This window comes from Desmodus rotundus, chromosome 6, assembly GCF_022682495.2.
Source record: "Desmodus rotundus isolate HL8 chromosome 6, HLdesRot8A.1, whole genome shotgun sequence".
Lineage (NCBI taxonomy): Eukaryota > Metazoa > Chordata > Mammalia > Chiroptera > Phyllostomidae > Desmodus > Desmodus rotundus.
Window position 1 is genome coordinate 83,565,891 of NC_071392.1, and position 24,625 is coordinate 83,590,515.

At 50.5% G+C, this 24,625-nt stretch overlaps 1 protein-coding gene across 2 annotated transcripts in view; it reads left to right on the plus strand.

The window, feature by feature from the left end:
- Window positions 1-24,625, plus strand: part of TBXAS1 (thromboxane A synthase 1) — a 142,503-nt gene that overhangs the window by 117,410 nt on the left and 468 nt on the right. The window contains exons 10-12 of one of the 2 annotated variants that reach the window (XM_024555130.3): window positions 16,651-16,742; window positions 20,817-20,954; window positions 22,486-22,648. In XM_024555130.3, the coding sequence (XP_024410898.2) occupies window positions 16,651-16,742; window positions 20,817-20,954; window positions 22,486-22,648 (393 nt within the window). The remainder of the gene's footprint in view (window positions 1-16,650; window positions 16,743-20,816; window positions 20,955-22,485; window positions 22,649-24,625) is intronic. The other variant, XM_045191188.2, reaches the window with a different exon arrangement.

The following is a 24,625-nucleotide window of genomic DNA, read 5'->3' on the forward strand; positions in this document are numbered from 1 at the left end:
GCACATCAGCCTGAAGATAAACCATCTATCTCTATTATGCTCTGAATATTAAATTAGCCAACTGGCGGACATTTCTACAGCTATGCTATATAGCAAAGAAACAGTAGAAAGTGGGTTTTTTTTTCCCTTTGTGTACAATCACCAAGAAACGGAAAGGCACAGAGAATAAAAATCAAATGATCCCCGTCTCGCTTATCCAGTCAAGCTAACCCTCGCTACGCAGTTTTTGTTGGTGGGAAACTGCCAACTTCTGAATGAAAGGCAGGGGTGTCTTCTCCCGTTATTTCACCGCCAAGCTGTGTTTCTCCTGAAAGGCATTAAAATGGAGGAAAGCAACCCCGGACCACTCACTGGGATTGTTCTCGAGAATTCTAGACAGACCATAAGTAATTCAGTAGGTCACTCACAAAGACCCTGGCTCTGCGCATCTTGGCTGCGGCATTCGGGTGAGCCAGAGGTAATCAGCGCCACCAAAATGCAGAGCAAAACTCTTATCAGAAGATGTCATTTTTTTTCTAAATGTCATATATACAATTTTTATTGGAGCGTGATGACAGATAGTGAATAACTTAACATAAATTTGCATACTATAATACAGCTGTTAATTTATGATCATATTAAAGCACAAAGTTTTGTAGTTTGGGGCACTTAAAAATCTTAAGTTTCAGAAACTTTCCCTCCAGTCTGCCGTTTATTTATTACTTACCTAGGGCTGCCATGTAAAATACAGTTGTCTGGGTAAATTTGAATTTCTGATAAATGGTGAATTATTTTTTTAGTGTAAGTGCATCTCATGCAATATTTGGGACATACTTATACTAAAAAGTGATTCACTGCATGGCCGAAGTTCACATTTGGCTGAATGACGGCACTACTGTTTGATAAATCTGGCAATTCTGTTTTTCCGTAATAAACACTGTAAGCCTGCTGGCTCTTTGCTGGCAGGGAGAGGGGCTGTTGTTCAGGGAAGGGCACCAGCTGCGGGGGCCCTCGGTACCTTTAGGCGGAGTCAAAGGAATCAGATTGTGGAGGCACCAGTGAGAAGGGGGAAACTGAGGCAGGCAGCACCGGGGATGGTAGAGCCCTGATTTTCTAACTTTTTTGACCCAATCCTTCATTACATCTCAGGAAAGTGAAAGAGGAGGTTTTTTTAAATCCGCTTTACAAGTAAGGAAGCACATCAGATCAGTTAGGAGACTTTCCAAACCCCTTTCACTAATCTGGAGCCAAACTGGGGATGAAACTTCAGTCTCCCAATTCCCCAGCCAGGCTTTTGCCTTCACTTGGCCACACTTCCTACTGTCCATTCTCCCGGTCTCCTAATTATAATACACATTCTGGGATCCATATTTTTTAATTTTATTTTACATAATTGTTTTACTTCTATACCATTTTACCAGTTCATATTTTTCTATAATTTCCAAGATTTCCATAATTTCCGATCTAAACTGAGTATATCATTACTTAGGGCATCCACTTGACTTATGGCCACTTTGAGGTTAAGCCGTCTTGGTAATTACTCTCTGATCTTCAGCGTCTCACCTCCCCCCGCCCAGGGCCTTGTCTCAGTACACTGGCACCTCGGTAAGTCCATACCGGGCACCCTTCCCCATTTCCTCTCCTGGATGGGCACTGTCAGGGACATAAGAAAAACGTAATAACAGAAACTAGTATTCATTACCATTATTCTCCCTAATCTATCAAGTTGGTAGAGTACCTATTACAAATATTCCCTCGTACAGTGAAAAGATAGGCTCAGTGAGGCTAGGTATCTTTCTCAGGGTCACCCAGCAAATCCAGAACTCAAGTGTTCCTGCTCTAACTCTCCTGCTGTGTTATCAGGACAGGGGGCTACTGAGCTGAGACGCCTGCAAACAAGTACACCGGCGGGAAAAAGACATCAATCCAAGAGCCAGCTTCCTGTTTTGTAGATTTTTCTCAAATACACTTGTAAAATGCTTTCAAAGCAAAGGGGCGTGCTGGCCACGGCCCATGGGCCGAATGCACCCCAACATGGCCATGAATGCGGCCCAACACAAAATCGTAAATTTACCTAAAACCGTTTTTTGGGGGTTTTTTGCTCATCAGTTCTCATTAGTGTTTGTGTATTTACTGTGTGGCCCAAGACAACTCTCCTCCTTCCAGTGTGGCCCAGAGACATCAGAAGGTTGGACCCCCCGTAAGACTTCCAGGCATCTCACAATCACTCAGTTTCCACCCTCCAGATCCTCTCCACGGGCAGCCGCTCCACAGATCGTTTCTTCTCTGGTTGTGAGAGACAATTTCCAGAGAAATACGTGGCTTCTAGAGCAATTTCCCGGAATGCCATGCTTCTTCCCCTGCTCTCTCTACTAAATTCAGTGGCTCCTTCCAATATTTTCATCAGCTCAGTGGTCACTCAATTTACAAAAAGAATGGCACTGGGCTCCCTCCTTCCATCCCATGGAACAAACTCACCAGTTGGTTCCTGCCTGAGCCCCCGGCACTGAAAGTGGTTCTCTGCCAACTCCCCGGGGGTCAGCACAGAGGAGCCACAACCCACCACTTCGGGGTGGTGCGAAGCAAGGACGCTCATGGCAGGACTCACCGACGGCATTTTGCAGGTCCTGCAGCCCCTTCGCCGATTTTACCTTTACCCCGCCCTAGATGGAGCCAGGCTGCCGGCCGAGAGCACAGGCTGTGGCTCAGTCTCCCCAGCTCAAAGCCAACCTGAACCCCTCTCCCACCCATGGGGCCCTGAGCCTCAGTTTCCTAATCCGTTAGAAGGGGATAGTAACCGCATCTGCTCTGTGAAGCCGGGGCAGGTGAACTGGGATAACGTATGGAAGCCCAGAGCCTGGCAGCTAGCGGCACTCCAGAGACACTCATTCTTATTCTGCTGTGGTTGTTGCAAATCTTCCTATTATTCCCATTCAACAGGTCATCTCAGAAATCTTAGGGAGACACACGTCACTTCCATGTGTCTCTCCTAGCCCTGCCATCGAGCCTTGGCACCACCCAGGGTCTCAGCCTGTGCATTCTGCTTCTCTCGCAAATGGGGTTCCTTCTTGGCCACTCCTGAGATGCCACCGCATGGCTCCTCCGGGTCTCTCTCCCTTTCAGTTCAGAACTTTCTCTAACTTCCTTTCCTTCCAACAAAACACTCTTTTGCCGTCCCGTTTGCTCAGGACACTACCTTCTGCTAGGGACCAACAAAATGCTCAAATAACCTGGATCTGAGGACTCGAGGACTCGGAGGTTGTCGGTTGATCCCAGCAAGGGTCGCAGGCAGGACCCACTTCCGTGCTCCCGACTGGGTTTATGTCCTGTAGGAAGCATCTGCCTCTGAGTGTCGCTCAGCCATCAGAGTACCCACTCAAATGAGGGCAAGGAAGGCTTCCTTTCCTGTTCGCCTCTGCCTGGCGTGGTCGTGGCCACTGGAATTGCGCAGGCACGGGCTTTCACTCCCGCCATCCACACTGCGTATTTCTGCCAGTCTCCACCCTCCCTCTGCCCAGTGAGCTGCCAAAAAAAACCCCTCCGAGCCTCTGCCTTCTCATCTATAAAATAAACATTCAACGAAGCGATAAAGTGAAACTCACCCTGTGCCTGCCCCACAAAACTAGGTCAACAAATGTCCATGGGGCTGCGGAACTTTCCCTTCTTCCAGAGATGTCATTGGTTCCGCTCTCTGCCCCTGCCCCCAGCCCAAGCTTTCTCTCCCTGGTCCCCACAGTGCACCCACATCTCCTGTACCCCGCTTCTTTGCCCTTCACTGGGGGGGCCTTGGCTCAGGGGAGATGCAGAGGCCCTCTGCAAGGGCAGCAGCTGGGTCCAGGTTGTGGCGGGGGTGCCTTGTCCCAGCACGACACTCTTCTTTCCTACACGCACGCACGGATGCCACCTCTAGGGGCAGGCCACACCGGCTCCATCCAGCAGAATGACAGCCTGTGCCTGCTGGTGGGAGGGCTCGGAGCTAGAGGGGCAGCTGGGCTCTGACCTGTTTCCTCCAAGGCGCCACATGACCCACCCATTCTCCCGGGGTGCCCAACCTCCGCAGGGCTGCTGGGAAGTCACTCCACCACCTCTGAGCTTGACCCCCGTGGTCTCTTATTCTGGACCCTGCAAGGCTGGGAGGTTGTCACCCCAGGAGCTGCTGGGGGCCCATCTGCTGTCACCCTGTGATGGGTAGGAAACAGGGCCCTGCAGTTGGCCTCACCCAGCTCAGGGCTGCTTCTCTGTCCCCAGGTGCCCAAGCTTCCCTCCCTGCCACCACTACTGCCCATGGATGTGGACTTGACCCCTGGCTGTCCAGACCTATGATCCTGCAAAAATACCTCCAGCCGGCTGGTCCCGCCCCTGAGGGCCTCCTTGGGTGACCCTGTTGCTCTGGCACCTGCAGGGAGCCCGTCTGCCCCCACCTTATGGTTGGATCCCTATGAGAAGCCTCACGAGAGTACAGGGGAAACGGAATGAGGTTGTTCGTTACAGGGAGCAGGAGACACGGGAGACAAAAGAAACAAACGATTCCTTAAGATCCGCGGCCAAAACAAATTGCCGTAATTAACACGTGCCACTGCCACGATATATGGGCTGCGGCGTGGTCGGCGTGAGGCAGAGAGGCGTAAACCGCGGAGAGCGCGCACGCCAATAAAACAGCAATAATGGTGCGGCTGTGACGGAACTGGTTTCAATTTTGTTCCAAAACCTTGTTTAAGTGCTTTTATTGTTTCTGTGCGAAAGAACACAAATGCCTTCTGAAAATTGCTTCGGCGTAAGCCTCACCTTCTCTGGAAAGAAGTCTTTTTGATCCCTGCAACCCCCACCCTGGGCAGGTTCCGTGGCCCCCACGATGCCGCCTCTGGTTCTCAGGGCGCCCACAGTTCCTCCACTGCGTGGGGGGAGAGTGGTCCGCTGGGCTCGTCCGCCTCCAGGGCCGTGCGCTGCCCGCGTCCACCCCACCCCTAGGACAATGCCGGTTCCGCCACGCACAGGGTGGCCCGCGGCCCAGCAGAACGATCATCAGAGTACCGAAGAGGCGGTTTGCAAACATCAAGGGAAGCCCCGAGGTTGCTAAGTGCACCTGCAGGGCAGAGGGGATTCTTGTTCAGTAGGATATGTTATCGAGAGCCCCCAAACAAGTCAAATAAGGGCGTACACTGAGGATCCTTTCTCATGGGGTTGGGGAGTGGTGACTTGTCCCCCTGTGGCTGAAGTCACCCATTGTGGCTTTGTCCCACGTTAACGGGCAGCCCAATAGCAGAGGTTTAATAAAAACAAGTTAACAAGAGTGGGGCCCAGGGTGAGGACTGGGGTGAAGCCCCCTCCCCGGGCACACGCAGCTCTGCCCAGATGATGGCTGCTGCCCCTGAAGGGGTCCCCCCTAACTGAAGCCTCTGCACAATGTCTTGGGGGATTGAGGGCCCAGCTTGCCCAGTGGATGGGGGACAGGAGTAGAGAGGCTTTGGCTGGGAGCCCTCAGCACCCCCACGCCACTAAAGATGGAGTGTGTGGGCCTTGCTTCAAGAAAGCCTCCCTGTCATCCTCTGTCCCCTGCCTGCAGGCTTTGGGGACACATGTGGGAAGGAGGGCAGCCCTTATCTCCCCTCCACGTCCACCTCAGGGAGCACAGTGCACCACATTGGGTAGGAGGGGGAAGGTCTGCCAGTGCACTCCAGAGAGGGGATCCCCTGCAGGCCAACTGGTGGCCACCCTGCTGTCTGGGCAGCCCACCCACCCTCACCCCCGGCGCCTGCAGCCCAGCCTGTGCCAGGCAGGCAGAGGCTGGGCCACCAAGGCAGGGTCTCAGCTGCTATGAGCAGAAATTGGCCATCAAGGCTCTGAGATGCATGTTGACTGAAATTGAGTAAGTCCCCTCCCACCTCCAAATTTAATTTAAAAACAAAAAACAGAAACTTTCCTCCCTGAGAGTCTCATTCTTATTTATCCAAATGCCTTCCGCCAGCTCCACGGGGAAGGGAGACATGCTTCTGTGTGCACACAGGCCCACGTCCGCGGGGAAGCTCCCACTAGCCACTGCTCTGGGCCTCTTGTCCTGAGCTTGTCGTTGCAGAGGCCATTCTCACTAAGGGATCCCTTTCACCAAGAGCCACCAGCTACAGAGAAAGGAACAGGGTTGACACTGTGTCAGGTGGGAGAAGGTGAGCAGTGGCCCTAGAGACAGGCCCATGTGGGGCTCAGCTCTCCAGTGCCTGGCCATGTGGCAGTGGGCAGCCTGCCTGGGCTCCAGACACATCCGACTCCTCCTGTGCAAAATGTGGTCTTGTGAGGATCAGACAAGACAAGAGGGAGGCATAATGCTGAGTTCTTGGTAAAGGGATGTTATCAGTTCTGTGCAAACGCAGCAGTTTCCACACACAGGCATGCGAAGGTAGACAAGCCACCTAAAGGCGCCTCTGGCGGAGGGTCCAAAGGAAATAGACTGATAGGCTTTGAGGGGTGCTTGCTGAGAAGGGCCCGGGGGCCGGATCCCCCCATAGGCTACCCAGGAGGGGGTTCGTCATTCCCTCTTGAGGGCTTAAGTTTAATAGACAAGTGACTCAGGACAAGCCTGTCCTGGGGACACAGGATTTGAGAAACCTGGCGTCCAGTCCACCAGCCCTTCCCCACTTCCCCAGCTCAGAGTCTGGCCCCAGGCAGGCTCTTGGGCCCCCCGTACACCTGCCTTCAGTCCGACCTGGGTCTGCCTATAGCCACATGGCCTTGACCTAATTCTTGACCCAGGAGGGGGCCAGAGTGGAGGCTGTCTCCAAGGCCCACCCAAAGCTCAGCCACAGGTTTTATGTCCTAGAATCTTCCACTGTCCTCCAATGACAGGAGTGGGGACTTGTCACTGGTATCTCCCCCAAGGCGGCCCCAACGGAGTTCTAAATTCTCATCAGAATGATTGTTTCTCTCTCCTGGGGTGACCCCGTGCTCGGTGGGCTTATAGGGTCTCTAACCATCACTCTCAGAAACACATTTGATGCTAAGGCTCCCCAGCTCCTGTCTCAGGGCAGAAGTGCAAACAGAGCTCCTTAAGAAAACCCCTACATACATGGCACCTTACGGGGAATCCTCACCGTACCCCTCTGAGCTGTGATTGCTCCGCATTTTACAGGTGCGGTAACGTAACCTGGGTGAGGTTTACTAACTCACCCCATCTTCTGTCTAGATTGGACGAATGCTACCTCTCTGCTCTTCTGTTTTGACAGTGAAATTCAAAATCTCAGGAGTTCATTATAAAGGAAAAAAAATAGACGCCGGCCCAGTGGCTCAGTTGGTTGTAGTACAACAAAAGGCCGCGGATTCAATCCCCAGTCAGGGCACATAACGAGATTGCAGGTTTGGTCCCCAGTCAGGGCGCGCAGGGGAGGCAACTGATCCATGTTTCTCTCTCATCGATGTCTCTCTCTCTCTCTGCCCACTCTGTCCTCTCTCTCTAAAAATCAATAAATACATCCTCAGGTGAGGAGAGATAAATACATATATAAAGGAAAAATAGTAAATTGCTCTTTGGACTTTTGATTAATTTTTTAATTCAACTTAATCTTAGCTAGGGTTGGGTATATTTCAAAACTTAGCTGGTTTATGGAATTATTTTCCTAAAAAGAGTAACAGGTGGGAATTTCTGTGTGGTAAAGTGAGGACAAGTCACTCGACCTCTCTGGGCTGTGGTTCCTGGTCTGAATGTGGGAATGTCGACCTCATGGAACTTCTGAGTCTCTGTTCCTTCCCTTCCTACCTACCGTCCGGCCTCTGCCCTCCCAGTCACCTGGCGGCCGAGAGCTCTGGCTGACCCTCCCCTACATCCGGTGTACCTCACTTCCGGGCATTCGCTAAAATCTGGCAGCCGTCTCCACTGCAGGCCATTAGACAGCCTTCTTGAGCAAAGGAGTGTTTTTCTTTTCTTTTCTTGTCTTTTTAGCTTGCCCTCCCCACTTATGCCCTGAGATATAAAAATGGACTGACCAGGCAATAGGGAATTTAAAATGAGCTTGGGAAAAAAAAAAAAAAAAAAAACCAACCCTAAACCCTGCTACAATAAATCGTATCACAGTGGAGATCTCTATCTAACCAGAAAATTCTCTGCCCAGACAATGGCTCATTTATTTCCGACAATATTCACTACAACAGCATTCCCAGCCAACAAAAGGGTTTCTGCAGGTTCTTGGAGTTGGTTGCAAGGGGATTTAACCTACATAGAAAAGAGAGCTGTTCAATTATAGATTCCCAGGCGTGAGGGAGACCTTTGTAAATAAATTGTAAGGTGGTCTGCTGAAATGCGGTTACCTCCCTGGGGGGGCACCCCGGCTCTCCACAGTGTGAGGGGGAGGCACCTCCCTGCCCCAGGGGCGTTTGGGTAAATATTTGGGGAGCAATGGCTACTGCTGCCACCGTGGCTGCTGCTGCAATGAATGGTTCGCAGAGCCAGCTCTCCGAGGAAATGGTCCCTTCCTCCCAGGCCCTCAGATGATACATTTTTATAAACATCCAGGCAGGCAGCCGCTAACAGCTCCTGGGCTTTGCAGACACGTTTCAGATTCCCGGTCAGCACGGCTGTTCCGAGCATGGGCGCTGAGGAGCAGCAGGAAAACGGAGGGTGGGGAGGGCTCTGGCCTGAGCCTTCTAAATTTAACATGCAGTGGCTTTTAGGCTGAGTGGATACAAAATAAATTCCAGTGCTTAAAGCTCTTATCTTTGTGTACCATTTCCCAAATAGTAAGTGACCTGGGATCCTACTTAGACTGAGTTATCAACGCCAGGCACACAGGCCTGAGGCTAGGAATGCTGGGGAAGGGGGTAGGGGAGAGCGGGTAAACAGAGCAAGTTGATCACTCTCCCCGTGCCTGTGACACTTGTGACATTTGTTCGGCATGGCAGAGTGACCCCAGATCTGTTCATGTCGCAGGCTGTCCCGGGGAGGCTAGGGGATGGTTGTGATGCGGCCTTCCATCCCAGATGTGGAAGGCACCATGGAGTCACCCACGCCCACCTCCTATTGGTGAGGGATTCATAAATCTCCTACCAAGCCCTCGCTCCACAACAGCTTTTGGAAATCTCCAGTGGGCATGGAACCTGCCTAGTTCCCTGTAAAGTTCTAGTCATCTGAAAACCGTTCCCTACTCTGAGTCAAAACCTTTCTCTCTGGGACTTTCCATTGGGCCTGATTCTGCCAGGAGTAACTACAGGGGAAACTGTCCTTTCCCTTTGTCACCCGCCTGCTGCTCAGACACGTGACAATGCCCTCACTTCTCCCCTTGGTTTGCTCTGTTCCCCGGACTACTTTCGGCCTGCCCCCTAGGAGGGGAGTGTCAGTACCCCCTACTCCATCCCCTCTCTCCCTGCCCCTCCTTCCACCCCACTGACTCTGGCATTGGCCTCGCCTCTGTACCCCAGCTGACCTTTCCTAGTCTTTAATCTCCCTGGACATGTCCAGAAGATCAGCGACACTGTCCAGGGTCCCTTCCTTTCCAGTCCCTCTGACCCCTTTCCCTGGACAGTCCTCACAGGTCAGTGCTCAGCACCACGTCTTTCTCTCCCACCCCCACCTGAGAGCACTCCTCCATCCCCCAGGGCCCCTCGGGCGACACAACCCTGCCAGAGCTGCTCCGCCTGGAGGAGGCAGGCCCCACCCACCCATCCCATTTTGGTCTTTTGGTCAGCCATCCAGGAGTGAAACCTGGGGACCACTTCTATCTCCCCTTATCCCCAAAGACCCCCTTCCCCTGACAAGCCTTCCCTTATTACAATGAATCTACATCCTAGACTCCCGCACCCCAATCCAGACCTTAATGTCAAGTATTCCAGGGTGAGGCCCTGGCATCAGCAGGGAACAGGCAAGATGGAATCAGCGCTCACATCGCTTCTGTCTTTCAACCCCTTCCCCCTCCTGACGGCAGACGCTGTGGTCAGAGCACGCCAGTGTGGGCTATTGCAACAGTCTGTGCTATCTTGTCGCCCAGTTCTTCCAACCACCCAGCCCACATGTCGTTGTCAGGTCACAAAATACCATTTTCAGTGTCACTTCCACTCATCAAAAACCTTCCCTGGCTCCCTATTACCTACCATAATAATAAATCTTTGAATGAACGAGTAAATGACTTCCCAAATACATAATAGGTTGTATGGTAAAGGGCTGTATCTTACCTCTTCTTCCCGCTCCCAACCCCCCAACTCTGCTAAGGGCATGCCAGGTGCTCAGTGAGTACCTGAGAGAGCGGACAGAAAGAATCTCTCTGCAGATGAAATGCAGAGAACGCAGGCTGGGCGACTGAACTAGCATTTACTTAAGGGCTTGTTTCTTTAAACATCATATACAATCAACTGTGAATGATCGATGGCAATGGAGAGAACAGAATCCTAAATATTAAAAAACAGCAGCTAATTCAAAGACTGAACTCTAGTTGCTTTTTGAATGTGTTTTAGGCTTATGAATGTTTGTGTCCAATAATTAGGACAATCCTTTAAAACTGGGTAGTTAGATGTGCCTTATTTGCCACTCCCACCCCCCTCCACACATACACACAACCGTACACACTGTAGGAATAAATGACTCAGCTCCCAAAGTAATGCACTATTTTTCTCTCGACCCTTCCCTGGGATAGAGATGGTGGTTAGGTTTCAGCACACTGGAGGGGGCCGGGCAGAGAGAGGAGGAGTGGGAGCCACCGTGATAGAAAATAAAGGGGGCTGGGGAGTTAACAAGCTGCTATTCAACTGATTTGTCATGAAAATGTTAGGCAGTATGTGCAACCACTTTGCAAAACCGTTCAAAACGTCTACTGCAGCCCAACGCTCACAGCCCTTGGAACCCAGCAATGCCAGTCCTAGGGATGGGCGTACCCAACAGAAATGTGCGCATAGGTGCACCAAAGCCACACACAAGAATGTTCGGCTTACTCAGAATGACCCCCAAGCTGGGCACAACTCAGGCGTCCATCGCAGTGGAAAGGCCTGGACTGGAGCTGCCACGCGGCAATGAGAACGCACCCAGTGCGGCCCCACGCCGGACCACGGGGGGGTCTCAGGGAAACAATGCTGGCAGGAGAAGACAGAGGCCAATGCCTACACGCTGGGCATTCCATCCACGTAAAGTCATTTAAAGGCCAAAGTTTCCTTCCACGTGGGAAGTCGGGAGAACGGTCGCTCTGGCTGGGGTGCTCCCGAGCGCTGGAAATCTTCCGTGTCTTCATCAGGACCCTGGTCACACAGGTGTGCTTGCTCTGGGAACAGGCACTGCGCTGTGCTTTTGTTTGTGTTAGAGACTCGCTGTGTGACCTTGGACAAGCCACGGGCCTCTCTGAATGTCTGTTTTCTCCATCGATAAAATAGGCAACAAAAACTGCCCCGCCTACCTCACAGCGCAGTTGTGAGGACCGAGGGGTGTGAAGGATGTGGAAGCCCTTCAGCGGGCAGTAGAGAAGGGCAGGAGGCAAAGTGCTGTTCTTATCACAGATCTCTGGAGACAGGAGTTCCTGCGGGCTCGGCGCTACTGATGAAGCTCAACCCAGGGCTGTGGGTGGTGAGGGCTGACACGGGCGTGTGTGCATGTGCGGGCGTGTGCGGGCGTGTGCACACACAAGCTGGTTTCTGTTCTTTCATCCCATCTCCTCACTGAATCCCTCAATGGCCTGGACCTCAAAGTACAGAGCACTTGGAATAAGCCTCCTGTTTATGGGATGTGGGTCCCGTCTCTTCCCTTTCAAACTGGGTATAAGTAGATGCTATATACACTTTCCGAGTTGCTTTCTCTTAGGTATGGATGCATGTCTACATCTAAATCTGCCAAGTTCTTTAAACTACCACATAGGACTTTTTGGACATTGGCTAGGCAAGCCAGTGATGTTGAAAGAAAGACCGCCCCCCACCTCCCCCATCAACCCTCTCGTAAACCCTATCTCCCACCCCCCAGCCCTCCGAGCCTGAAATAGCTCCCTCAGACACATCTGTGGAATCTCAAAGCCGAAAAGTCAGAGCTGGAAGGACCTCGGAGCCCCGCCTTAGAGAATCAGTTAGTGAGGAACCCAGGCACTCGCCCAGGCCTCACCCTGGGGACTCGGGGCTCCCCTTGGAGACAGGTCACAAGGGGAGGGACTTTGCTTCTGGGTCGGTAGGCAAAAGGGCAAAGCCAAAGTCACCACATTTTCCACAGAGTGGTTCCATTCTTACAGTCTTATGTCCCCTGGGGAATCAGAGGGAATGGAAATCTTGATTCTTCATCTGGGGCTGTCCCCGTGCTGGAGTGCAGTCTCTTCAAGTCCCCTGCCTTCTGGAGGGCGGGGGCTGCGATAATTCAGCCCACTTTATACACCACCGCGTCCGGCAACACGTGGGCGAGCACTTCTCAATGCTGTTTGTACCGCTGTTGCTACTATTTCAGGGGAACAGAGTTGAAGCCGCCCCCACTTTTATTGCCTTTAGCAAAATAGGAAAGTGTTAATTTTTCTATTAGGTCCCTGAATCTCCAGGAAAAGTCTCTTTGAAAGCAGTGACATTTTTATTTTCTTTTTCTCATGTATACTCCACATCCTATGGGGGGGTGTGTAGGTGTGAGTGACTCAGGTGTGTGTGTGCGCGTGTGCGTGTGTGCACGTTTCTAGCTTGTAGAGAAAATGGTACACAAAAATCTAAATGTAGCGAAGCGATATTAATAGGAAAAGGCAATATTCTTTCTTATTTAAAGCCTTTATCCATAGATTTTCCATGAAGTTCCCTTCACAGGTCTATTTCTTGCACTTAAATATTGCTTTACAGATCCTAAACTACATGACTGAAAGACAGGGAGATGAAGAAGCTTAGAAATAAAATTAGAAGTTTCTGCCCATTGAAAATCAAAAAGAGATGAAAAAGTCTCCTTGAAAATGAAGGAACTCTGGATTAAGAATGTAAATCACAAGGAAAAGATTCTGTTTATTTTGTCATTTTTATTTTTCCCAACACTTATTAAGTATTTAACCAATATTTCCCCATGTTAAATATTAGTAAATATTTAATATTCACTATTTATTTTCAACCTCCTAAGGGCACCGTTACTTATTTTATGACATAAGCTGAAGCCAATTTGGCTGGATTTTAGAATTGCTTTCCTCTGACACATCCTCACAGAGAGGTTTAACACACAGAGAGGACCTCATGATGAACCGTGCTCCCTTCTACTGAATATGCTCAGACACAGGTATTATCGGCCTGCTGGGTACGTTATAGTCTCCAGAGACCTTTCACCGTCACCGGCCCTGAGGGGCAGGTGGGGAACTGTTCTGACCCCAACTTACACACCAGGTGGCCTGTTGATGTTGCCTTGGCAACTGGCCCAAGGCCATGGCTGATGGATGATGGATCCAGGATAGAACCTCTGGCTGAACCTGGTGACTGCTGCGAGGCCTGGCCAAGGTCAGGGAGACAGGCTGCAGAGGCTTCCTTGTTGCATGTGAGGCAGGGCAGGCCGATGTCGAGTCCTCCCGATTCTAATTTGGAGTTATTTGGCCTGTGCCACAGGTGTCAGGGAGAACCTCGGGGATCACTTTTGAACATTATCTTCTGAAAGACACTTAGAGTGCTACCTGGCTTGACATGAGAATATTCTGCTCAGACCCACCCCCTCAAGTTCTCCTGACCCTCCAGGAGAAACAGACCCCCCTGGGTGCTCACCAGCACAGACAGAGGGCCCTAGCATGCCCAGGGTAACAGGACAGGATAGCACAGCCCAGGGCCCAGCCTCCCACCTGCCAGGAAGCTGCTTCTATGTTAACATTTGGGCTGCACAGGTCAGCCCGCTCCTCCAAGGGAAAGTACTTTCTTGACTAAGCATCTCTTCCTTCTCCTCTTCACTTCAAATGAATTCTCCTCCACCCCCCAATTTTTTTAAATCTCTTAGTCTTTTTCTTCAAGGCAAAGAAAAATATGTAGCACCCATATAGCATAACTACGTCTTCCACTGCTCTTCTAGACAACCCCTCCCCATGGCGTTGGCTGCCCCGGACGCGGCCCAGATGGTTGCCCCCGCGTGGGACGCCTCTCTGCCTTCTGTGCCTGGAAAGCTGCTGTTTTTCATCTAAGATCTGGCCCCTCTCACACTTGGCCAGGCCCACACAATCCTTTTTAATTCTTGAACACGTCTCAGAGTATCTGGATGGGCCGTTCCACCTGCATGGTTATAGGCATTTCTATTTAGTATTTTCACTTGTTAGGAAGTCAAACTTCCACACATACAAACTGGGAGAATAATTGCACAACCCCTGGTGTATACCCATCACCCGGCTTCAACCAGTGTCAACTAATGGCCACTCTAAGTTTCACGTAAGTTCCCACACTGACCCACTTCCATTTAAAAAAAAAAAAAAACCCAGACATCATAGCATGTCATGTGGAAACATTTCGGTATGTACCTCTAGAAGAAAAGGGCTCTTTTCTGAAACACAACCACCACACCACCATCACGCTAAAGCCATAGTTTCCTAAGCACATCAAATATCTGCTCAGGGGTCAAGGTCCTGCAATGGACTCATTTTTTTTTAGGCTGGTTTATTTGAACCAGCATCCAAACAAGCCCACCTGCTTTTCACTGGCCTATTCTTATTCATAGAAAAGATCTCTGTCCACACGTCACTTCCTCCTAGCAGCCTCGCGATCCCCAAGTGCCGGGATGCATGTCCCTTGTCTGTTCTTCCACAGCTCCCGCGGTCTCCACTCTATAACCCTCACCACTGGCCTGCATTCTGAGATAGACGGTGAGCTCCACAGGGCGGGTCAGTGGGTCTCAAAGTGACACCCCCCACGCCCTAGCACCGCACCTGGCCAATAGAATGTACCAACTCTGTATGAGTTGAATGAGTAAGCTAATAAATGAGCTCCCAAATAGAGCTATGGCTCCCGTTCCTAAGCCTGCATGCAGTATAATGATTTGCTTATTAGTCCATTTCCCTGTGGAGCAGAGACCTAATTATTTTGGATCCCCAGTGCCTAGCCCAGCACCTGGCACGCAGTAGGTGCTCACTGAGGGAGACCTGAATGAGTAACGCTTGGGTTTCTACTCCAAGATCTATCAGTGTGACTTGGGGTTCACAAGCTTTCCTATCTGGGTCTCCTATTTCTTGCCTCTATAATGAAGAATCTGGATTCACGATTCCTAAGGTTCTTTTGGGTCCAAGTTGTGATTCTGAGTAGGGGCCCCGAGCCTCCTGGGGAGTCCCCATTTGCCATACATTTGCTGCCCTCTGCTGGCAGGATTGGCTCAGAACCCTTGTGTCCCCAATTTTCCTGAAAGAACTACACAGGCAGGTAAAACAAGGTCCCAGTGGGTGGACTGGCCTGTAAACGGGACAGGGGCATACATGCCGTTGCCTTGCCTGGGTCCCACTAACACATGGAGGCCCGAGCCTCCCTCCACGCCACCCTGCAAAGAGGATCACACGGGCAGGTCGCAGACAGATGGAGAGACTAACCCAGTGGTCTCGCCCTACTGGCTGTACATTAGACCCCGGGAGTGGAAGGTCTTCAAGAACAGAGATGGGGCCCAGGCCCCACTGCAGACCAACAATCAAATCCCTGGGAGGGCAGGGTCCAAGCATCCATATGTATTAAAAGCCGTCTGCTGCACCTAAGGTTAGGCCACAGCAGAACTCCTGGAGCAAGGGGATGTCTGTCTGCCTGTATGAACTGAGCCAAAAGTTTGGAAGCACAGGGAAAGCTTGCTCAGGGAAAGAAGAAATTAAGACTTTGATTTTCTAGTACAAATTTCCCTTCGCTTATCTTAACACATTTCCTTTCAAACGGGCCCACCCCACAAACCCACAGTGGGCTGTGGCCCCTCAAAATCTTTAGACCTCTGTGCCAGAACACACCCGGAGCAGCAGATCCTCAAAAAGTGCCATTTTGTTCAATGTATGTCACAGGGTGAGGGCCAGAGAGGGACAGTGCCGCTCCAGTGGAAGTTGTCCAGGGGATGGATGTCCAGGTCCCCCCACACGGGGCACTGTTATCTGTCCGCCTTCACCCCCAGCATCTCATCGGTATTTCCCAACTTTTCCTAATCCGACGGGTGCCAAAGGGACTCTCATTGTTTTCATTTGTAGTCATCGTTACAACTTATATTTCTTTTTCTGTGTTTTGCCTCTTCATATCCTTCGCCTGTTTTCTTAATGAGTTTCTCTTCTTAGCTCTTCGGGGTTTGCTACTATTAACCCTTTCTTTATAGATGTTGCAAACTTTTTTTCTGTTCTTTTCTTTTCTTGTTGCTATTTCATTATTTGTCTTTTAACTTTACAAGGGACCAATGAGTACCTACGAGACTGATAGACTTGCTGGGACGATTGAACAGGGCAGTGTCTGTACAGTGCGTAGCCTGCCGCGTCAGCTCTCGTTATATGAAGGCCAATGATGTTTATACCCAAACATCTCTGTACGACTGACTCTCAAAGACCCGCAGCTCCCTGCTGGGCCTGCTTGTCCTCGGTTATGCACAGCACCACGAAACAAATGCGAGGGAGTATTCCGCTCCCCAGAATATGTGCCGTGCTCACCAACTGCGTTTTGGGAGCTGTCAACTTTTGATTCTGTGAGGTTTCCACTTAAGGGTTTGCTAAGGTCAGGTCTCTATAAAGTTCATGGAAAAGACAGAAGGCTGTGTGGCTTGCTCTAAGTTGACACTTTCCCTTTGTCACGATCCATCAGGTGGCCCCTGAGTTCTGCAGCCTCCAGGAAGGCCTGCCCTACCTGGACATGGTGATCGCAGAGACCTTGAGGATGTACCCACCTGCTTTCAGGTAGGTGAGCCCCTCCCCTCCCTGCCCCCAGTCTGTCACCAGCTGTGTTATCACCAATGCTGGACTCACGCTCCTGGAGGCAAGTCTGAGTCTTTCCCCCCAGGGGCACCAGGAGTAATGCCTTCCACACAATAACCACAGCAACGTTTGTTAAGGTGACCTTCCTCCCCAGCCCACACCAGTCTCTTTGACCTCCCAGTTTCAATGACTTTGGCTGTCCCCCAGTCCATTTATTCGTTCCTCCATTCAGCAACTATTTATTGAGCATCTGCTCTGTGCCAAGCACTGGGGAATCAGCCAGGTACAAAACAGATAAAACCCATGCCCTTGGAGTTGACATTCCAGAGGGGTCATCCAAGGCCTGGGATATGCCTCCCTGCTCCCCCCAAAACACACCTGTCCCGCCCCTGGAGCCCCCAGGCCAAGACTCACCACTCCAGGGAGATTTGACTCGGTCACACCACACCGTTCCTCGCTGCCTCCCCTCCCCAGCACTTTCGCCGCTAACTATACTTCATGTTATATTCTTGGACACGGTTCAACCACTCTGCAAAATGTCTCCAGTGTAAACAGCCACACTAACCTGTAGGAGCCTTGAGAGCAGGAATGAGGCCACCCGCTTCTTTGAAAGTCACCTAAACAAGGCTTGTCATGGAGCCCAGGGTCTAACCCCAGGTCCCCAGACTCAGAGAATGAAACAGTGGCCAGACTTCAGGCTCTAGAAACAGAAGCCACACAAAGCACTAAATTCTATATCATAAATTCCATCCACATTTCTACAAATTTCTATGACCACATAAACCTTTTGCCATTTTAAAAGAGAAAATGTGGATGATTTGAAGGTATCTTAAAATTATATTTCAAAAACCTCACTAGAGAGTGTGATTGTAGAGACTGTCCCATATGTTCAGACCCAGAGCAAATATTCCAGGAGTGTGAGTCAAATCACACAGTCCCCAAGCGCGCAAGGTTTCTGTCACCTGGTCTGGGGGCCGCAGTATAGGCAGGGCCCACCTTGCTCTCCTGACGCCAGGGTTAGGAGTGACTTTACGGGCCTTCCTTGATTTGGGGGGCACCACAGAGCAAACTGTATCCAATCCCTATTTTTAAATGATTTATACCCAAAGTCAATACCCAGTGATTCCAAGGGTATTGTGGGCAGCTGCCATACACATTAAGAGAAAACTCAAAATGAGACATTCAGGGATACAACAGAGTAAAGACCATCAAAGGGAAAGGAGCCTGAACAGGGCCCCGGAGACAGCCGGTAACCCAGGTCCGCCTGTCTGGGTGCTGAGGCTCCTGGTCCGGACGGAACCTGGCTGAGCCAAACAGTCGAATTCTCCAGTGGGAGGAAAGTGTATAAACTCATCAAAGACACATCATTTCCTGGATCTAAACTCAATCATGGATTCATCCCGTGAGACCTTGAATAGATGACGTGCTGAGTGACAAAGCGAACAGGCTCTTGAACGCAAAATGCGGCCAACTCTCCAGTTCTCCGGCGCACGGTTTGTTAAGCAGCGCCGTGCAAAAGGGAGCGGGAGAAGCCTTGGTGCTGGGGAAGCACCGGAGGGCCTGACCGAAACCAGAGTCTCTGGATGAGTTTGTTAAAATTCCCTCCTACAGTCGCATACAGTGCCGGTGTTCTATGACGACGGGATGGCTCTAGACCAGCGATTTTCAACCTTCTTCCTCTCGGGGCACACATAAACTAATTACTAAAATTCTGCGGCACACCAAAAATTATAGTTTTTGCTGATCTGACCAAAAAAAAAAATAGGTATAATTTTGATTCATTCACACCAGATGGCTACTGTTGTGTTGGCTGCTGTCATTTTTTTTTTTTTTTAATTTGACAGTCTAAGGGAAAAGAGGTCAGTGCCCCTGACTAAACAGCCAGGTATTGCATGTTTTAAAAATTCTTGTGGCACCCCGGTTGAAAATCTCTGGCCTAGACAGAGGGTAAGACCGTCTTGGCCCAGCCCTGAGTTTGCTGTGTGACCTTGGGTAAGTTCTGCACCACTCTGTGCTGCTGTTCCCTGAGTATTCAGTGGGCACACGTGCCTGCTCCACCCGCCCGGGAGAGCGGTGAGAAGCAGTGGGCTGGTCCTGCCCCTCTGAGCAGCCTGCCGTATAAAGTAGGAGTCAAAGAGCAGCAAGCACTGAGCTTCGAGTGGAGGGGACAGCCCCCAGCCCTGCCCCTTGGGCAACCACAGTCTCCCAGGCCTCGTCTTCCTCTGCAGCTTCTCCATCGGTAATTTTAATCACATCAGCTCTGCTGATTTCTGTTGTCCAACAAGAGAAACGAGACCAGCAAACCATCCTCATTCTTGCCCAGACAAGAGGCCAGTTTGCTTCAGCCCAGCCATATGATTTGGGGTGAATGTAAGGAGACTGATGATTTTATTATTCTAGTCTTCTATTATTTTAGTTTATTCTATTCAATTCTTTATTATTCCTTTAATCTTAGAAAAAGCCTGTCAGCTTTTCCCTAGCATTGACCCAACTTGACGGACACCCTCATCTATTAAAAAAATAAACCCAAAAACCTCAGAATGGCCCTTATGAAAAACATAATTTTTATTGAATGGTTATGAATGTGAGTACAAGATCTATGCAGTATAATTCGGAGATTTTTCTGGCCTTGTATGCAGCCAAACCTAGCCAGACGGAGGGCCAACCATATGCAGGGGAAGGCCCGCTCTCTGGTTTTTAGCGGGTCTTGCACCCTGGTTCAAGCTATTTCCCGTAACGATGAAAAAGAAGGAATGTCGATGTGTAGCCTTGTTTGGTCCTGTTAAAACCGAGGTTGTACACATCAGAGCTGCCCACCTTCCTACTCTGGCTTGGACACTGGCGTTTGCTTCCAGCTGCAGGCACATATTAATCACATTAGTGACTAAGGATTGAGTGGGGCCCCACAGCCCTGGCCTTTCATGCTCCCGACTCTTACATTAAATGCTCTTAACAGAGTGATGAATGCTGCAAGGAGCTGTGGGCTGCTCTTCATTTCTTTTATAACTGTAATTAGTAGAATAATTTTATCTCCTCAAAGATAGTTAGGGAAGCGCAGTCCTACCACTTGAAGTAAAAGCCAGTATAGGTTATTTTTAATTTTAAAAATAATTGTATTACCAAAATAATATACTTATGCAAATCAGAAAACAAAACCCTAACCAATACAGAAGGATTCAAATAAAATGTTGGCGTCCTGCCCTGGCTGGGTAGCCCAGTTCGTTAGAGCATCATTCCGATGTGCCAAGGTTGCAGGTTCAATCCCTAGTCAGGACACATACAAGAAGCAACCAGTGAATGCATAAGTAAGTGGAACAACAAATTGATGTTTCTCTCTCTGTCTGTCTTCCTGTCTCTCTAAATATCAATAAATTTTTAAAAAGAAAATGTTGGGACCCCTGGCCCCCTGTCGCCTTTCACCCCAGTCCCATCCCCTAGGGGAGACAGTGGCAGTAGTTCAGGTATTCTTCCAGAAATTGTATGTTCGTATACAAACGTAGATAAAAAAATAAAACATAAATGGGATTACGCCATGGCCCCTCGATGAAATAAACAATCTGACCAAAAGTTTTCCTCTCTAGTAGAAGTTTTCCAAAGTGACATAGACAATGAATGGGGAACAGATTTTCAAACCCAAATTTCCTTCAGGTAAAGCGATGGGGCAGGTGAGGGTAATTAAAATGCTTGACTCTGGTCAGGGGGTCGGGGGAGAGTGTGGCTGGCCCCCCACCAGATATGAGTCCTTCAAAGGCACCTGTGTGCCCCAAACACCAGGCATAAAATGGGCTCCTCAGGCTGGGTGAAGGGACCAGTCAAATTCATTTTCACCAAGGGCCAAGTGAGTCTAAAAAGCCTAGAGACTTCAGGGCCCTGGGCAGTAGAGGGTTAATGGGGGGCAATGGGGTGGGGCTTGGTCACCCCCAGAAGAGGATAGGGCCTCCTCTTCACCTGCTCCCCAATATCATCCCACACCAGACCCCCTTTGCCCCAGCACCCCCCACCCCAGCTCTCCCCTCTACTTTGCATCAAGGGGGAGTGACCCGTGTGTCCCCACAGGTTCACACGCGAGGCGGCACAGGACTGCGAGGTGCTAGGGCAGCGCATCCCGGCGGGCACCGTGGTAGAGATGGCCGTGGGTGCCCTGCACCATGACCCCAAGTACTGGCCGTGCCCCGAGTCCTTTGATCCCCAGAGGTGAGCACCACCCTTTCAGATGGGCCCCTGAGGGACTGGGGTGTCTGAGAATTAGAGGTGGCTGCAGGAAGACAGAGATTTGGTAAAGATCTAGTCAAGTCATACCCCCTAACAGCCAAAAGGCAAAGCAATCATATGTGTGTAAGGCATAGTTTTCAAAGGAAATAATTATATCATTTCCCCCAGGGGAATCCAGAGTCAGCGTTTCAGCTGCACTGCATGCAAGGAACAAGGCAATTTCAAAACAGGCTGCCTCTGTTTGTTCAAACCAAGTAACAGGACATAGGGTCATATGACAGGTGCGCACGGGAAAGCCACAAAGCATCACTTCCTTTGTAAAAATTGGAGCCTGCTCCAAAACAACAGCATCAGCTAAATTTCCCCGGAATTCCTGAGAGCAGCTATGCTAACGTGGTAGACCTGGATCCCCCTCCTGTCCTCTGCATGGGTTCGGTCCATCACCTAGACCTGAATTCTAGGCTCTCAGATTTAAAGTGTCTGCGCTGGCATCCACACTCTTCCTCAAAAGGGTGCATTTATATCCCTTCCTGTGCCATCTGGCAAGGGGAGGGCTGGCCAGGCAGCAGGGGAGTTTCCACCTTCAGTGCTTCCACCTTCCTGGGGAACACCGCCCCCCCCCCGCCCCAGCTCTACAACTCTACCAGGCAGGCACAGGGCCACTGTGCACAGTGGGGCCTAGATAAATACCACATCCTGCTGCACAGCAGCTCCTGGAAATACGGTAAAGATCAAGCATTATAAACAGTGGCTGCAGGGCTTACTGCTTCACCTTTGAAAATAAAGATTGCATTAATATTAGGTTGAAAAAAGGTGGATCCAGGGCTCTTTGGGTCCAAAAGGGTGCAGAGGTAGTAAGAAGTGATCTGGCTCTTACAAAATATTGGTTGTCACCTAGCTTTACTGTCACAGAGCATGTGTGGCACATGGTGCCACTTGGTGGCAGTTTCTCCAAGGAAGGACTTCCCGTGGTTCAAATACCAGAGGCCCGAGTGGTTCAGTTTCACTGGTTGAACCAGAAAGGCAAATGTGGGCAAGCAAGGCAGGACTGGCTTCCAGGCCGCTGAGGAGGACTGGTGCCTGAGACTCTTCTTAGGACATGGGTGATGGCCGGCGTCCCCCTCTGGCTGATGGAGAAGTTGGAGCCAAGAGTCCAGGTAAGGGCTGTGGTTTCTTTAAGACGGTTACCTTTCCGGATCACAGTGAGCCCACAGGCCTATTTGCAGCACAGTGAGTTGTAGGAAGGCAGGAGGGCAACCCTGACTTCCCAGGTGATGCTTTTAACTCAGCAGTGTCTTTGCAGGAAGGGAGGAAGGATTAGCAGGCTACCAGCGCCAGAGCTGAGGGACAGGTCCAAGAGAAAACGGGACTCTGTTGACTTCGGTGAAGGTTAGACCCAGTTAGTAGGAGTGTCACCTCTGATCTAGGGGACCCTGAGCCAGACACAGTGGCTGACAAGGCCCCGGAACACAGGTGGGTGTCCTGGGCCAACCCTGACTGCACTGTCCCACAGGTTCACGGCTGAGGCCTGGAGGTGCCGGCAACCCTTCACCTACCTGCCATTTGGAGCTGGTCCCCGGAGCTGCCTCGGGGTGCGGCTGGGACTGCTGGAGGTCAAGCTGACACTGCTCCACCTCCTGGGCAAGTTCCGGTTTGAAGCTTGCCCTGAGACTCAGGTGAGCCCCCTGTAGGTGAGCCTGGCTGCTCCGGGCTCAGGGGTGCTCACTCAGTTCTCTGCACTGAAGTTGGCTTATTGTTACTATTATTATCATTATTATTATCATCACCATCTGTACAGCAGGGTTGGGATTCAGGATGCTCTAGCTCTTCCCTTTTTGGCAAAGAAAACCCAGTAATCCTGCAAAGTACATTTTATTATTCCGTTTTTCAGATGAGGATCTAAAATAAGGTTCAGAGAGATAAGTAACATGCCTGAGGTCACACAGTTGGACTGCAGTCTTCGCGAGGACAGGGACCAGAAGTCTGTCATATTCATTGTTGGATGCCTCAGCACCCAACTTAATGCCAGGCACGTGGCAGGTGCTCATTCATTCATTCCACAAACGTTAATGAGCAAATGAATGACTAGCCAGAGAGAAGAAAATGGAGTTCAAACCAGACCTTGCTCACTCCTAAGCTCTCCCTCCACTCCACATGCAGCAGCCTCTCTGCACAGCGTTAGCTGTTCCCTACACAACTGGAACATCACTCTCCTCTGTGCCTGGACCTCCTCTGCACAGCTGTAGGCCTGGGCCAGAGGGCGTAAGGGACAGATAAGAAGGACACAGTGACAGGTGATGACATCAAGATCCAGAGAGTGGCACTGCCCGCACCCCAAACAATCAGGGAGACTGGGGCAAGCTGTGGGTCCAGGTGGAATAATGAATTCAGTTGAAGTACAAAAAATTGAGGTACCAGATGTGAAAATGTCTACCAAGTTCTTCTGATAGTCAAGACTGGAGAGAGGAGGGACAAACTGGGAGCACAGAGCCAAACCTAGAGAGGTGAGAGACCAGAGAAGGAAAGCAGGCCCTGACTACCCGTATGTGTCTCCATTACCTTTGATCTTGACATACAGTACGGCAAGTGGACCGATGTCCCAAACCGCTGCTTACGCCTGGCACTCCCCAGCTCAAGAACCAGCCACAAGTCCAGAGCCTGCTGGGTCCCAGGGCAGCTCATCTGAGCCCCTTTTATAACACCTCGCCCACCCCAACTTCCCACTCTGAGAGGGTTCCACCTGCTCCGGCTGCTGCCCTACCTGGAAACGTCATCTCTTCCACTTCCCACCCCCAGTCTAGCCCCATCCGCCAAATCCCTTGGCATTGCCTCAAATCCCAAAGTGGCCCCTGAGTTCTGCTCAGTTGGTTTCTCCTATTCCTAGTCCCCTCAGGTGTCACTTCGTCCAGGAAGCCCTCCCCATTTGCTAGCCCCAACTGACCTCTCTTTTTTTTGAAGTCCAATGGTGTTTCAAGTTTGTCTAGACCTGCACTAATACAGAAGCTCCTAGCCACACATGGCTATTTTATTTTTAATGATAAAATCAAATAAAAAATTCAGCCCCTTTCGCACTAGTTACTTTTCAAGCACTCAACGGCCACATAATGCTACAGGGTACTGTATGGGATAGCACAGGTCTAGACCATCTGGTTTCCTGGTTGTAAAACTGGCCTCCCAACTGAACTATAATCCTCAAAGGCCTGGTGATTATTTTCCTCAAAAAGGTTCACATTAGCCATTATTTTACACACGACTCAAGGGGATACCATGCTCCTTGAGTATTTCTTCTTGGCTTTTCTTCCAAGGCCCCAGTCCACCACTGATTTGCCTTATAAGTTAGACATAAGGAAAGCTGAGTAACAGGGAGGCCAGACCACAGCATGTGGGAGCAGGGAGCAGCATGAGGCCACTCCCCACAGCCCCTCAGAGAGGGGGCTGCGCAGTCTGGCTGGGCAGTGGGAGGGGGATGGAGAGATGAAGAGTTTGAGGCTTTACTCACCACTTTCCAGCCATGTGACCTTGAACAAGTCACTTACCCTCTCTGAACCTTCATTTCTCAATTTGCAAAGGGAGCCGCTACCACCTCTTACGCGGGGTTCTTGGGAGAATAAATGGAAAACTAAGTACCCTCCTCACCTGGAGGATTTATTAAC